Here is a 13,667-nt window from a genome sequence, read left to right on the forward strand (position 1 = left end):
CTGGTTTTCCCTGGCCCCCAGCGCACGGGCCATGCTCCTCGCGCTGACAGCACCTAACCCTTCCTGTCACCAACACAGCCCCAAACGAGCTCTTCCCCAAACTGTGGACAGGACCGGCGGTTTGCTTTGCTCAACAGGACTTTGCCTGAATGGCACAGCCCTTCTTGCTTAAGGAGGCAGGAAGTTCAGCTTTTTAACTTCCAGTATGAAGTTCTTTCCCGGACACGTTCATTCATTCAACACACACTTACTGAGTGCCTCCCTGCTGGGCTCTATCCCGGGTGCTGTGGGCACGGCAGTGGGCGCGACAGGACAAACCGCCTGCGTGCCCGTGTGGGGCGTGTGCTGTGTGAGGACGGACAGGCACGCCCGCAGGGGCGTGTGAAACGGCTACCACGCCTGGCGGTCCGCAGGGCAGCGGGAGGAAAGCAGAAGGCAAGGGGACAGGAGGGCGCAGAGGTGGCGGGCTGCGCCCTGGGCTCATGCTCAGCGACAGCCTCACAGCGAGTGGGGAGCCCTCTGGGCCAGGAGGAACGCCCGCACCCGCTGTGAAGAGGTGGGGGTGCACCCCAGCTCCGTGACGCTGGCGTGGGGCTGGGGGGGCAGGCCTTCAGGCCAGGGCGCAGCGGCCTCTGGCCATGGCGGACCTCTGGCTTTGCTTCCGTGGAGGGGAGTCACTGGGGGGCTCAGCGTGGAGCAGGGCGCATGCCGACTCAGACCTGAAACGCTCTCCCTGGCCACCCTGGGCGAGGACGGCCCGGCACCCAGGACGGCCCCGCACATAGAGGGGTCGGTGAGGATGTGTTTGCGGAGCTGCTGAGCGTGGGGCATGGCCCAGAACTCAGGCTGAGGTGCCGGCACCCAGAGCGCAGGACGAGGCCCCCTGCCGCCTTCCCTGACACTGGGGATGCCGCCTGGGTGGTGGTGGGTTTGCAGAGACCCACATGCTCCCAGGCGCTCCCCTCCCAGGCCCTGATGCTGCTGCACCCCGAAACCTCCCCCACCCCACACCGACCAGCTTCCTTGGCAGGACCTGGGGGAGCCGAGGCCGCCCCACTCACTCCCTCTAAGCTTCCCGCTTCTCCTGAGCCCACGGTCTGGCTGCACACGTGACCCCCCCATTTCCCCGCCCCCTGCAGGTATATCTGTGCTCCAGCTGACAGCAAGCGGGCCCTGCCGCTGGGCCCCCCTGCTTCTGTATGCCTCGTTCCCATCAGCCGTGGGCCAGCAGCAGGCAGCATCTGCCCAGCAACCCCGAGGCCTACAGGCAGCGGAGGGCCCTGCCTCGCCCCCCAACCCCTGCAGAAGCCTCTGCCCTCCTCTGCCACCCGGCACAAGGCGGAAGGGGCAGGCCCCAGCGATGGCCGCCCCAGCACACTCACCCACACAGTCCTTCCGGTTCCAGTGGAGCCGCCGCCCTGGGGGGCAGACGCACTCAAAGCTGCCCTTGGTGTTGACGCAGCCCTGGTCGCAGCTCCCGTTGTTCATGCTGCACTCGTCCACGTCTGGAAGCACAGGTGGGGGTGAGGGCAGGAGGGGCTGGGCTGGCCAGCCCAGGCCACACCCTCGGGGCAGGAGGGCCGCAAATCCCTGACCCTGGCTTGGTACTGTCATCGCTGCAGACACACGTGGCCACATACGTCACACACCCAGGCACAGGCATGCACATATGTGCACATCCCACTCCCAGGCAGGGGCACATGTTCATAGGTACACCCATCACACACCCTGGCATGTACACGCACAGGGCTCCCACAGACACCTACAGGCACCCCTCCCGCCCAGACTGGGGGGCAGGTAGAGAAGTGCCCATCAATCTGGGGGGGCGGGAGTGAACGCTGGCCCAGGGCCTGTGAGGACTCATCTCCCTGTGGGACTTGGGACAGGCCCCTTCCCAGGGGCCCCCTTCTGTGCAACAGCACAGGTGGAAAGGTCACCTCTGCAGCTCCTGTGACCACCAAAGACCAAAAGCGCCTTTGGAGCGTGGGAGGGCTGGGCCGCACTCACCCTGGGGCGCACGGCTGTGAGCACCCCAGCCGCCCGCACTGGGGGGCGGCTGGCCCAGGGAAGCCGGCGCCCCGGTTTTGGGGAGGCCCTGCAGGAGAGCCTGCAGCCCGCCTCGGGAGCCACCCCCGGACTAGCTGTGCGTGGTCGCTGCATGGCCCGGCACGTCGGACCTTTACAGCTGCCCCGCAGACAGAGTGTCTACTCCCAGGCCACAGGAGAGGAAGGGGCAACCCGACCTGGGGCCGTTCTCTGCGCTGCCGTGCCCGTCCATCTCCAAGCCCCCAGTCCGTGGCTCCTGAATCCACCTAGAACCTTCCCCTCCTCCGCGTCCCCGCCCACCCTGCCCGGCTCCAGCAGCTCTGGCCCCCATGCCTGCAGCTGTCTCCCTGCTGGCACCCTGGGTTCTACTCTCCTCAGCACACGGCAGCCAGAGCAACCTTGTGACGTGAGCTTGGCCATGTCACGCTCAATTAAAGCCTCCAGCGGCTTCTTTTCTCACTGGGAATAAAACCCCATGCCCCCCGGGGCTCACGAAGCCCTGCGTCTGCCCCGTCCGCAACCCCCACCCTGCTCACGGGGCTCTGGACGCAGCGCTGCCCCTTGGCCCCTGGGGGCCCTCGGCCCTGGTGCCTCTGCGCGTGCCGATCCCCTGGCACAGCTCCCCTCCCCTGCACCCACACGCGCTCCTCTAGGAGCCCCCGCTGACTCCCTGTCCTGCCCTTCTCCGTTGTCACCCTCTCCTACCGAATGAACCGCCTACGGGATCCTGTGTGGCGGCCCGCCCTCCCGGACTGGGGCTCCCTGCAGCTGCTGTTTCCAGGCCTGCGCCCATAGCCTGGCGAAGGCTTGGCACCCTGGGGGTACTTGCTGCCCCTCCCGCCGTGCCCGTGGCTGAGGCCCGCTGCCCCCAGGCCCCAGGCTTGGAGAGGCCCCTCCAGGCCCGTCAGGGTCAGGGTGCGGGGTGCGGGGTGCAGTGTGGGTGGCCGTGCGGCCAGGCGCGTGCCTCGGGGGGAGGCGGCCCCGGCGGGCGGGCTGCAGACCTCCGCAGCGGGTTGTCCCGTAGAGCATGTAGCCGCGGTGGCACAGGCACTGGAAACTGCCGGGGGAGTTGATGCAGATGTGGTCGCAGGTCCGCTCGAAGGAGCACTCGTCGACGTCTGCGTGGCCACAGGGAGGCAAAGTGGGGAGCGCGTCAGGGCGCGGAGGGCGGGCGCGCCCGTCACTCAGTCGCGCAGGTGCGCCTGGGTGCAGCCCGTCCCCGGCCCCGGGCTCCTGTCACTGCCTGGTTTCCCGTGTTGTCTCTGTTACTTAGGTGTCTGGGTCGGGAGCCACCTCCTATCTTTCCTGGGGGTGGACAGGGTGGGAATATTTTGAATAGAAGGGATTATTATCAACTGCTGCCATTTTAATACCTCCCTCTGAACTGGGGTACGGATTGGTTTCCTATCCGGCCCCTCAGGAAACGGACGGGGCTGGCCTGAGGGAGCCCCTGAACTGGGGCCTGAGACCAGTTGTCTGCTGACTGAGGTGTGTTTTCCCATCACCCAAGGTGTCTCTTGAGAAAATAAGGAAAACAGCACACGTTGAAAGGGGGGAGGGGGAGAAATATGCCACCCAAAAGGGACAGGAAGGTAGCCTGGATGGCCTGTGAAATTTGGTCCTGAGCTTCCTGGCAGCCCCAGTGAAAAAGGAGCGTGTCTGCTACTGGCAGGGACGAAATAAACCACATGCTCCCAGGGGACAAGCCTGACCAGGCCATGAGTTGGGAGGACAGTGGCTCCCAGGGCACAGGTGATGGGGGTTCCTGCTCGCCCACGGGCACTGCGGCTGGATTCACCCTCTGAATGCGCCGGCTCACGGGGCTCCACACACGCCCACGACCCCGGGTGCCTGGCGTAGCGCCAGCACGGGGGGCGCTCATGCTGTGGGGCTCACAGGAGGACGGGGTCTCTTCCAGGGCGGGAGCGGGGAAGGCCTGATGCTTGTGGCACTTAGGCTGGTTTGGAATGAAGGGTTAGGGTAGGGAGAGGGTGCTGCAGGCAAAGGCCGGGAGGTGGCAGCACAGGGCACCCAGGGGGCTGTGTGGAGGGTGGTGCTGGGGCAGGGGTGGGGCACAGCCGGAGCCCCAGGGCCGCAGAGATGAGTCTGGAAGAGGCGGGAGAAGACGTAGCCAGAGACCCGAAGCAGCCACGTCATCACCGCCTCCCCCTCCCCCTCAGCAGCTGCCCGCCTCTCCCAGTGTGGCTGGGGATGCCAAGTCTAGGGCCACCGTCACATCTCCACAAGGCAGATGGGGAAACAAAGTCAACGCAGAGGGGCCCAGGTCAGGGCCTGCGGAGGTGCTGCACTCCCGGCGAACCCACAGGCCCTGAGAGATGAACTCTAGCCCGGGGCGCGGTGAGCCCCAGGGCGGCTGGCCCTGACCCTCCCTTACCTGCCTCCTGCTTTTGCCTTCCTTTCGGGAGCCCACCCCTCACCCCTCAGGGCCTTGAGCTGCCCTGAGCCAGGCTCTGAGCGGCGTTAACAGGCAAGAGCTGCACAGCCAGACTCGGCTGCAGGCACCCCGGGGAGATGAAACGACTGGACCGCAACTGTGCAGCCAGGATGGCATCGGCTACTCCCCACCATGTAGGCTCCCCAGGCCCTCCCTCCCACTCGCTCCCACAGCTGGCCCCACAGGGGCCCTCCGCCCGGACCCCCTCAGCCGCACAGTGCCACTTCCGGGGGGGCTGGCCTCCCCGGCTCCTCCCCCAGGAGCCTTCCCGGCCCCCTCCCACTGCGCATGCTCTGGGCTCTCACTGAGTCCTGGATGTCTGCTGCGCTTGTCCCGGGCTCTGATTCTTGGTTCTGCCTGCTCACGTTTCTCCCATTACCCCTGCTCCTAGCAGGTGACTGGGACTCCTACGCAGGGGCTGCTGGAGAGCGCCTGCTTGCAATGTGCTGTTCCCCCCACCAGGCGGCAGCATCTCAACGCTGAAGCTGCTGAAGGAGGCCTGGGGGCTACGGGAGGGGATGGGCCAGAGTTGATGAGCTCTGACACCCACTGGCTGTGCGCTGAGGACACTTGCTGATCTCTCCCTGGGCCTCAGTTTTCTGTCCATAAAAGGGACAGATTGGGCTGGACGGCTCCTCAGGGCCCCTGGAGTCATACAGGGCAGGAAAGATGGGGAGGGTGGGAGCGCATGCTAAGGGCCCCAAAACTGTGCCTGCTTCTTCAGGTGCAGCCGGCAGGGTAGACCAACCCCAACCCACCCTCACCTCCTCCCCCAGGAGCCTGCACAGGCCCGGGACGGGGCGGGGCCTGCGGGGGAGGGGCCCGAAGGGGACGGGGAGAGCCCTGGCGCAGGGCCGCCTGGGCACAGAGAAGGCTCACCTTGGCACGTCCGCTCGTCGGTCAGCAGCTTGTAGCCCTTCCGGCAGCCGCACTCGAAGCTGCCCACGGTGTTGCGGCAGAAGTGGTCGCAGCCCCCGGTGTTGACCAGGCACTCGTCGATGTCTGTGGGGGCCGAGCGGGAGGGGCAAGGAGCGTGGGCCGCCCGGTGGGGGCGACGGCCCAGCACCTGCCTTTCCCTGACTAGCCTGCTGCCTGCTGCCCAGGGCTGGCCTCAGTTTCCCCACTGAGCACAGGGACGGGAGTCCCGGCTCATGGTGGTGGGGGCCAGGAGGTCGGGTCACTCCCCTTCCCGCTGGGACTTGGCAACCAGAGAAGGGACAGGAACTGAGGTCTGCTGTGCCGGGCAAGACAGCAGGACGGATGACACCCACCGCGTCCCTCACAGGCACCCCGAGGGAGGCGGCCGGAGGCTTTGAGGCTGCTCCCCACAGCTGTGACCTCGGCTCCCCACCTGCGAGCCGAGGACCAGGGCGCCGCTCGGTGCAAGTGAAGTAGCGCTGCGAGGCGCACGGAGCGGCTGCCTGGTGGGAGGCTGCGGCGGGGCGGCCCTGGGCCCGACCTCTCCGCCTGGTTCTCCTGCCCCCACCCCGATTCCCGCCTGCGGGTCCGGGCCGTTTCTTCACTCAGCATCTAACGAGCGCGGCTGCACCCGGAAGGCCGCCTGGTTCGCCGCCGCTGGTGGGGACTTGGCCTCTCTGAGCGCGGCAGTTGCCGCTCGCGGTGTGGGCGCTGAAATGGTGACTGAAAACGAGCCTTCTCAGGGCCGGGAGCTCTGTGCCGGGTTTGGGGCCCGTGTTTCAGGCACGGGGCTGTCTGGGGTGAGCCCACGCCCAACAGGCAGCTGCGCCCTCTGTGGTCACGGCACCTACTGGGCGCTGCCTCACGCAGGTGACCAGGCCAAGCCCTTTCTAACCAGGTCTTCTGTTATTTTCAGAGCACCCGGGGGACCAGATCTCCCACTTTGCAGAGGAGGACACAGCTCCATGGGCGAGCGGGTTCAAGCCCAGCTGCTGCCGTTTCCCTGATGGGCCTCCCCCAGCGCAGCCTCCAGAGAAAGCGAACAGGGAGGCCAGGGAGGCCGGAGGCCAGGCATCTCCATCGTCCCCTTCCCTGGGGGTCACGGGGAGGCGGGGGCTTCTCATGGGAAGCCTCCCGCAGGAGCGCGAAGGCCCCTCAGCCTGCCCCGGAGCCGTGTGGCCCTGGACCTCTAGGAGCCGCAGGTTCCCACCGCGACCAGTGCTGCCAACCGGCGCCTCTCACAGGGTCACCCTGAGACCGAAGGGACGTGCAGACGGGGCTCGCCTCCTCGGGAACGCTGCTGGCCTCCTGGAACCCCGATGCCACCCCTTCCCCCCGATCTGGGCCCTCAACTGAGGAGCTGTCATAGCAACCAGACAGGCGGCGGGAGGCATGTTTGCTTGAGGCCCGGGCTGGTGGAGCGGGCTGCCTGGGGTCACCAGCGGGGAAGCACCCCCAGCTCCGCCCAGGGCAGAGTGAGGCGCACACGGCCCGACCTTCCTTCAGGTGGGGCACACAGGGGTGCTGCCCCTCTTCCCATGTCCTGCCTCCTAAGAGTCCCCTCCTTCTCCCTGGGCTCCCACCCAGCCCTCCCCAGGTGGCCAGAAGCCCTCTACCTGTTCCCAAGTCTTCAGCGGCCTAGCACTGTCCCCAAAGAAAGGCCCGGCCGCCTTTGCAGAGACCCGCGGCCCTGCCCCCCGGCCTGGCGTGCCTGGCTCTTGCCCCGGCAGCCCGTCTCTGGCTGCCTGCCTGCCCCCGGAGGCCTCCCCTGACACTCTCTGGAGAGTTAGCTGCTCCCTTGTCACCAGACCTGCCCTCTGGACAACGAGAGGGCCTCGAGGACCGAGGGGTGGGGTGCAAGGCCCCTGTCTGGAGCCCCAGGGCCAGCATGAGTCGGCGCACAGTGATGCGCTGGGTGCCCACTGACTGCACGGCTAATGAACGGGCGAGCGGGCGAGCTGCAGGGGCGGAGGGAAGGGTGGGGTCATCCAGGGGAACGTTCCAGTGCATCAGTCAGCGTGTGAGGGTCAGTAGTGTGGGGGGCGGGGTGGGCGGAGCAGCCTGGCAACCCAGGGGCTTGAGGGCGAGGGCTCTTGGGTGGAAGCAGAGGGAGGGCCCAAGTGTGGGCTGGCCACGCTCCTGTGGGCAGCGCAAACTGCTGGGCTGGACTGGCCGGGCGGAGGGGGGAGGGAGTAGAGGGGTCTGGCAGTGGACGGGCTTCCCCAGCTGTTCTAGGCAGTTCTGGGGGGACTAGCGGGGTCCCTGAGAACATCCAGGCTCCGGCTCAGGGAGTGGAGGCCCCTTGGAAGGGCCAGGCAACAAGGTGCCCCTTCCTAGCATCCAGTGTCCGCGCTCTTGACACAGATCGAGGGCTGGGGGCAAATCCTCTAGACTCCCACTTTCCCACGCTGCCTCCACCTGCCCTTGCAGCCTCTGGATTTTCTGAGACCTCTGCTACCTCCTCTCCAGTCATTGATCTTGCCTGACAATGGCTTTTGGCTTCCAGAAAACACTGGAAGCCAAAAGGAGTGACCTTTGAGATCATTCCTTTGATGTTCTCCCCTGGGCCCTCGCCAAGACCAGGACGTGCAGGCCGACTGAGAAGCAGAACCCCAGGGCCCCGGCCTCGGGTCCGCCGGGGATCCCCAGCCGGGCGTGCCCTGCCGAGCTCGGGCGCCCTGGCTGCACCTCTCTGGCCACACCCTGGGGGCTCGAGCCCGAGGCCCCGAGACACCAAACCCTGGGGTTTGGAGGTCAGCGTTTGGTTCCCAGGGTCCCTGGTGGGACGATGTTCGATGTTCTCATCACACCATTCTAGACTAACTCTGCGATGCCTAATTTCTAATATCCACGACAATGTCCAGATTGCCCCTCACCTTCAGGGCCACCTCTGGCCCAAGGCACTGTCACCTCGAGTCTGGGGGATGGCAGCAGCTGCCTCACGGCTCTTCTAGACCCTGCCCAGAGCCAAGCACTGGCCGGGGTCGTGTCAAAATGGAAACCTGGGCCTCCACTGTTCCGACCGACAGCTGCGGAGCCTCGCCCAGGCTGGAGGGGTGAAGGGCCCGCCGCGCCCCCAGCCCCCAGGCCTGCACTGTCTGGCCCGGCCTCTCCCCGGACCTGGGCGCACCGCCTCCCTTGGGGGCCCGAACCCCAGGCCCCCATGCAGCGCTCTCATGCCCTGCAAGTGCAGCCCCGCTCAGCGCCCCTCCCTCGGCCCCTTGGCCTGCCCCCGCTCCGCCAGGCTGCGCTATGCTTCTCTGTAGGGCACCCAGCAATCTAATTCGCGTTTATCTCGGTGATAGTAGAAAAGGAAACTCTAACTCCTGCACGCGATAAAAGGTCCCAGAAACAGGGACTGCTTAATCCGCCCGACTCCCCAGGACCCGCACACAGAGGCGCCCAGAGAGCCAGCCTGGGGCATGAGTGCGCCGGAGCGTGCCCTGACTCCCAGGCCGCCGGGCCGGGCTTCGGCCACAGGCAGCGGGCTGACTGGGGCTGCCCTGGGTGAAGGGCCGGCTGTTTGAAGAGGAACCACGGGAAGCGTGTGGGGCCTTGGGCTGGGGGCCTGGGCTGCGTGGACAGCTCCCCTCGGCACCTCTCCCAGACATGAGGTGGGGCAGAGTCGGGGCGCATGCCCCTGGGCCACCAAGGGATGGGTGGGCCAGCAGTCAGGGCCCCCCCAACTGCCCGGTGCTCCTCTAGGGTTGCTTTTCGACCCAGACAGGTGGGTTCCGGCCTCCCCTCAGGAATGGGGCTGAGCCCGCCCGTCTGGCCCTGGGTCAGTGCCACACCTCGGAGGGGCCAAAGTGCCTGATTCTACTCTCCTGCCCTGGATCTAAGGGCCAGTGGATAGCCCGCTGTGGCACAGCTGGGGCTGTGGCAGGCCCTCGGCTGTCCTATGAGCACGAAGCCCGCGTGGCGAGGCCTCAGGCATCGCCTGCCCGCCCGCCCGCCAGGAGAGCACTGTCCTCTGAGCAGGCTGAGTGGGGGCTATGGAAGAGGTTCATTTTCAAATAAACGGGCGAAGAACAGTCATTTCTGTCAATAATCACTAGGTTCTTCCCAGCAAACTGGCTAGGGAGGAGGTCATAGGCTGGCTGTTTTTACAGGCTTAAAAAAAGCCCGCCTCAGACTATTTAACCCCCCCTCCCCGCTTCGTGAATGTCTTCCTTCACAGGACAGCCCCTCCCCGCTGCCCTCCAGCCGCTGCCTGCTGCCTGCTGCCTGGCCAGGTGCTGCGGGAGGGCGGCCAGCAGAACTCAAAGGGCCCAGCAGGGGGCGCCCGAGGGGTGGCACCTCATTCCTCCAGGGGCCTTGGTGTGTGGGCCTGACACCCTGCTGTCCCTGCAGCTGTCCCTCATGCGCCCCACAGTCCTTTCAGTCTCCAGAGCTTGTCAGCCAGCTCTCGCTTCCCAGCCCCCCCACTTCCTGCTTTCCCCATGGACCCTGACTGTGCCGAGCACCCCCTGCCCTCGGTAACTCTGGGTGGGTCAGGGAACAGGTGGGAAGAGGCAGCCCACTCTGTCATTTCCATGGTGGCTGCATTCCTTCAGGAGCCAGGGACCTCGCTCAGACGCGCCCCTTCCTCAATGTCTAACTGCAAGTGGAGGTCCTTCCGTTCTTCAGCTTACCCCTCACCCCCAAAGCCACTCCTCCAACGGCCAGGACACAGAGCGCCCTTGTTTTTCTAACGGGATCAGCAGGCAGCCCCGTCCTGGTATAAGCGGACCCAAGGGCACCTCCCGAGCCACCCCGCGCCACGCTGCCGCAGCTGAGGTGGGGGTGACGAGATGTGCCCCGCCCCGCCCCCTTGGGAGCCCCATGAGTCACAGGGCCAGGAAGGCCCTCAGTGGAGGCCCCTGTCACCCAACCTACAGCTCAGCTCTTTGCTGTGAGAACCCCGTTTTGTGGCCCAGGAACGCAGAGATAGGCGGTGGAACCCGTGCTCCCTGGAGTCCCGCGGGGGGGCGCTGGTGTGGGGCCTCCCTCTTCTCGGCCTCTCCCACAGCTGCAGAGGTGGCCGCTGAGCTCCCGGGCCCTGGTTGCCCCACGGCCCCACGCCCGCCCCTCCTGCCCCGACCAGGCTCCCGGAATGGAGGTGGGCGCGTGCCCGGGGCTCTGCGCTGACCTTTGCACGTCTTCCCGTCGGGCTGCAGTGTGAATCCCACTGGGCAGCTGCACCGCACGCCAGTGGCCGTGTCCTTGCACGTCCGGTCACAGCCTCCGTTATTTACTGCACACGTCTCTGGGGAGGGAAAGAGACAGAGACGCTCAGTCTCCTGAGACAGGGGCCACCTCCTTTCCCGTGGGGGCACCTGCTGAGAGAGAAGGCCTGAGTTCGAGCTCCGGCTCTGACACCCTCTGGCTGTGGGGTTTCTCTGAGCCTCGTGCTCCCGTCTGTGACATGGGAGTGTGGCACTGTCTCCGTGCGGTGGCTGGAGGATGAACAGGGACAGCGTTTGCATGTGGCAGGGGGCTGCACTCACGTAAAGGTGACTGTCGACAGGGCCACCGCCACTACTGGGGGCTGGTGCTGCCCCAGCCAGCTTTCTGAACCCTGGCCCCGCTGGCTCAGACGCCAAGCTCTGGCTGGCGCTCACTGGGGCTCCCAGACTCATCTCAGCAGGGAGCGGCCGGCGGCCCTGGCCACAGGGCCCCGTGGCGGGGGGTTCTGAGCCGCACACCATGCATCACCCCAATGAGGCGCTCGGCCCAACATCTGTTCTCACTGAGCAGTTCGCCAAAGGCGTCTGGTTTTTGTCCACTTGAAGCTTGTCTAGGGCTGTTTTTTTTCTCTTTTGCAAATTCAAAGGGGCTGGAGTGGCTGGGGCATAACTGAGGTCAGGGAACCTGTCGTGTGGTGACAGTGATCCTCCCCAGGCCTGCAGATGGGGCTGGCAGCGCCGGGTCACCGGGGCGCAGGTGGCCCGCACACCGAGGAGCCCAGCTCCCGGCCCGCTGAGCCTTTCAATCTGGGTTTCTTCCGAGCATCTGGCGTGCTTTGATCTTGTGGGAACCGTGCCTGCGTGGGCTTCCCTCTTCTCCGGGCTGCTAGGGAGCGAAGGGCCAGCAGGCCCCTCATTCTTTTCTAGCCTGAGAGCCTTCCTGCCTCCCTCGGCTCCCCCGGGGAGCCTGGCCGCTTACACAGTCTATCCGTCCATCTGTGGTGTCTGACCCCTATGAGCTGCCTTCAGGTCTCTGGCAGGAGTCCGGGGATGCAGAGGGCTGATGACTAAATGAGTACATACCCCCCGTGGCCAGGAGTCCCTGATGCTACTTAGACCAAATTCACGGAGCCTTCCCTTTGAACTTCCGCTTGTGAGGGGTGGGCGGAGCAGGGGGAGGAGGACACCGGACGTCCCCTCCTGTGTGCCCGTGAGCGTGCCTCTGGTTCTGCAGGCTGGCTGTGGCGGGGGCTGCGAGCCTCCTCAAGGCCACTGTTTTCGCCGTGGCAGGAGGAGCTGTGACTACCCACAGAGAGGAGAGGCTCCCGGCTGGCTCCTCCTGGCCCGCTGTTCCGTGCGTCTCCACAAACCCTAACCCGCCCACCATGTGCGGGCAGCTCCTGGGAGCCGCCCCGCCTCTGGGGGTGCCGGCCCCGCGGCGGGGACCTCCTGCCTGCTGCTGTCTCAGGCCACCTCCCCAGACACAGAGAGCAAGCTGCTGCCTTGCCTGGCACTTGTGCAGGCGGGGCTCTGGGTCAGAACAGGCTGGGTTCCGACAGGCACGTGAGCCGCTCACGCCCTCTGGTCTCCCTGATGGACCGTCCACTGGGGCAGTGGCACTGCTCCGGCTCTGTCACTTATTGACTGGCCCAGGTAGGGCACCCTTTGGCGCTGGACCTCAGCACCCCATCTGGCAGAGGAGGATAATGAGCTCTCCCTTCCGGGGCTGAGGTGAGGATCAAACAAGCTGCTGACTTGGTCGGGCCTGGCCCAGGTCCTGGCCTGTAGTAGTTGTTCAACACATGCTGGTTTCCTCCCTGGGGTTACAGCCAGAGGGAGAGCCCACCTCCCACCCCAAGCCACGGAGTCCACATACACCCCCAAGCGCCTTTTCAGCCTTTCGTGTGGGCGAGCCCTCTCTGGAGGGGGACAGAGCATGAGCCTGTTTTCCAGGTGCCGGTAATTAAGGCTCAGGCCTTGGAGAGGGGGTGCACCGTGGGGGGCGGGCAGAAGGAGCTGTGAGCTGGGGGTGGGGCACGACTGGGGCACAGCTGGGTGGCCTTACTCAGTGACAGCGGGCCGAGCCCAGGCCCCCCGGTGGTGGAGGTGGGGTGTGGTACGGGCACTGGGGCACGGACCACGTGATCCTGAGACATGGATCTGGCCAAACAGGCTGCAAGGGGCTGGCAGGCCCTTGCCGTCTCCAGAGGTCCTGGTGGGACTCGAAATCTCGGGCCTCCAGAGCCTGCTGGCCTGCCGCCCACCGGGGTCGGGGGCTGCGGTTGGGCCTACGTGGCTACCCGCTGTGCGGACCCCATTGCAGTCCTCTCCCCTGCCCTGTGCTCACATTTAGCCTCCCGACGTGCCCCAGACAATGGCTGGCACCGTCTCCACCTTGCAGGCCTTTGACCCCATGCTCAAAGTGGCCCTGCAAGAGGCATCCGTGCCTGGCGAGGAGCGGGTGCGTAGGGCTCGGGATCCGCCAGGGCTGCGCCACCGGGACCGCCCGACTGACCGCAAGCCGCCGTCTCCAGCCAGGCCCAGCCCCAGAGCCCGGTGCAGTCAGGCGCGCACTGGCCGGCCCGCCCTCCCTCCAGTGCGCCAGTCTTCGTCGGTGCCACGTCTGACCCCAGGCCCCACCCTAGGGGGCCCTCCCCTGCCTCCCCCGCCTCACCAGGCCCAAGGCCTGGTCTTGCTACTTCCGGCACCTGCTCCTACGGCCACCCTCTGCGCCAGGCCACTAGCGTCCTCCGGGGTGGCCCCCAAGGGGCAGGGCGTGGAGGGGTCGGGTGCAGGGGGAGGCAGGCAGTGGCAGCGTGGAGTCGGCAGCCGGCCGTCTGCCCGTCCTCAACGTTGCCTGCAGGGGCCTCGGGCAGGCCACAGCACAGGCGGCGGCGGCTGCGCCTGCCTTAGCTGCGTGGCCCTGAGGCTGGCAGATGCGCACCGGGCTGGCCGAGACCTATGGAAAGGTGACAGGAAAGTCTGCCTGGGCTCTGGGCTCAAGTTGGGAGTTGGGGACAGAAGTCTATAGTTACAGGACAGGTGACCTGTGTGGGACCGTGGCAGCTTCCAAGCAGAGG

At 66.3% G+C, this 13,667-nt stretch overlaps 1 protein-coding gene across 1 annotated transcript in view; it reads right to left on the reverse strand.

Annotated features, from left to right (window-relative positions):
* SCUBE1 (signal peptide, CUB domain and EGF like domain containing 1) overlaps positions 1-13,667 on the reverse strand; it is a 117,282-nt gene that overhangs the window by 19,735 nt on the left and 83,880 nt on the right. Inside the window, exons 7-10 of the mRNA XM_054582572.1 lie at positions 10,551-10,667; positions 5,381-5,503; positions 3,048-3,164; positions 1,383-1,505 (exon numbers count right to left, since the gene is read on the reverse strand). Of these exons, the coding sequence (XP_054438547.1) occupies positions 1,383-1,505; positions 3,048-3,164; positions 5,381-5,503; positions 10,551-10,667 (480 nt within the window). The remainder of the gene's footprint in view (positions 1-1,382; positions 1,506-3,047; positions 3,165-5,380; positions 5,504-10,550; positions 10,668-13,667) is intronic.

The sequence above is a fragment of the Pteronotus mesoamericanus genome, unplaced genomic scaffold, assembly GCF_021234165.1.
Source record: "Pteronotus mesoamericanus isolate MK-2021 breed Mesoamerican mustached bat unplaced genomic scaffold, CSHL_Meso_final contig_702, whole genome shotgun sequence".
NCBI lineage: Eukaryota > Metazoa > Chordata > Mammalia > Chiroptera > Mormoopidae > Pteronotus > Pteronotus mesoamericanus.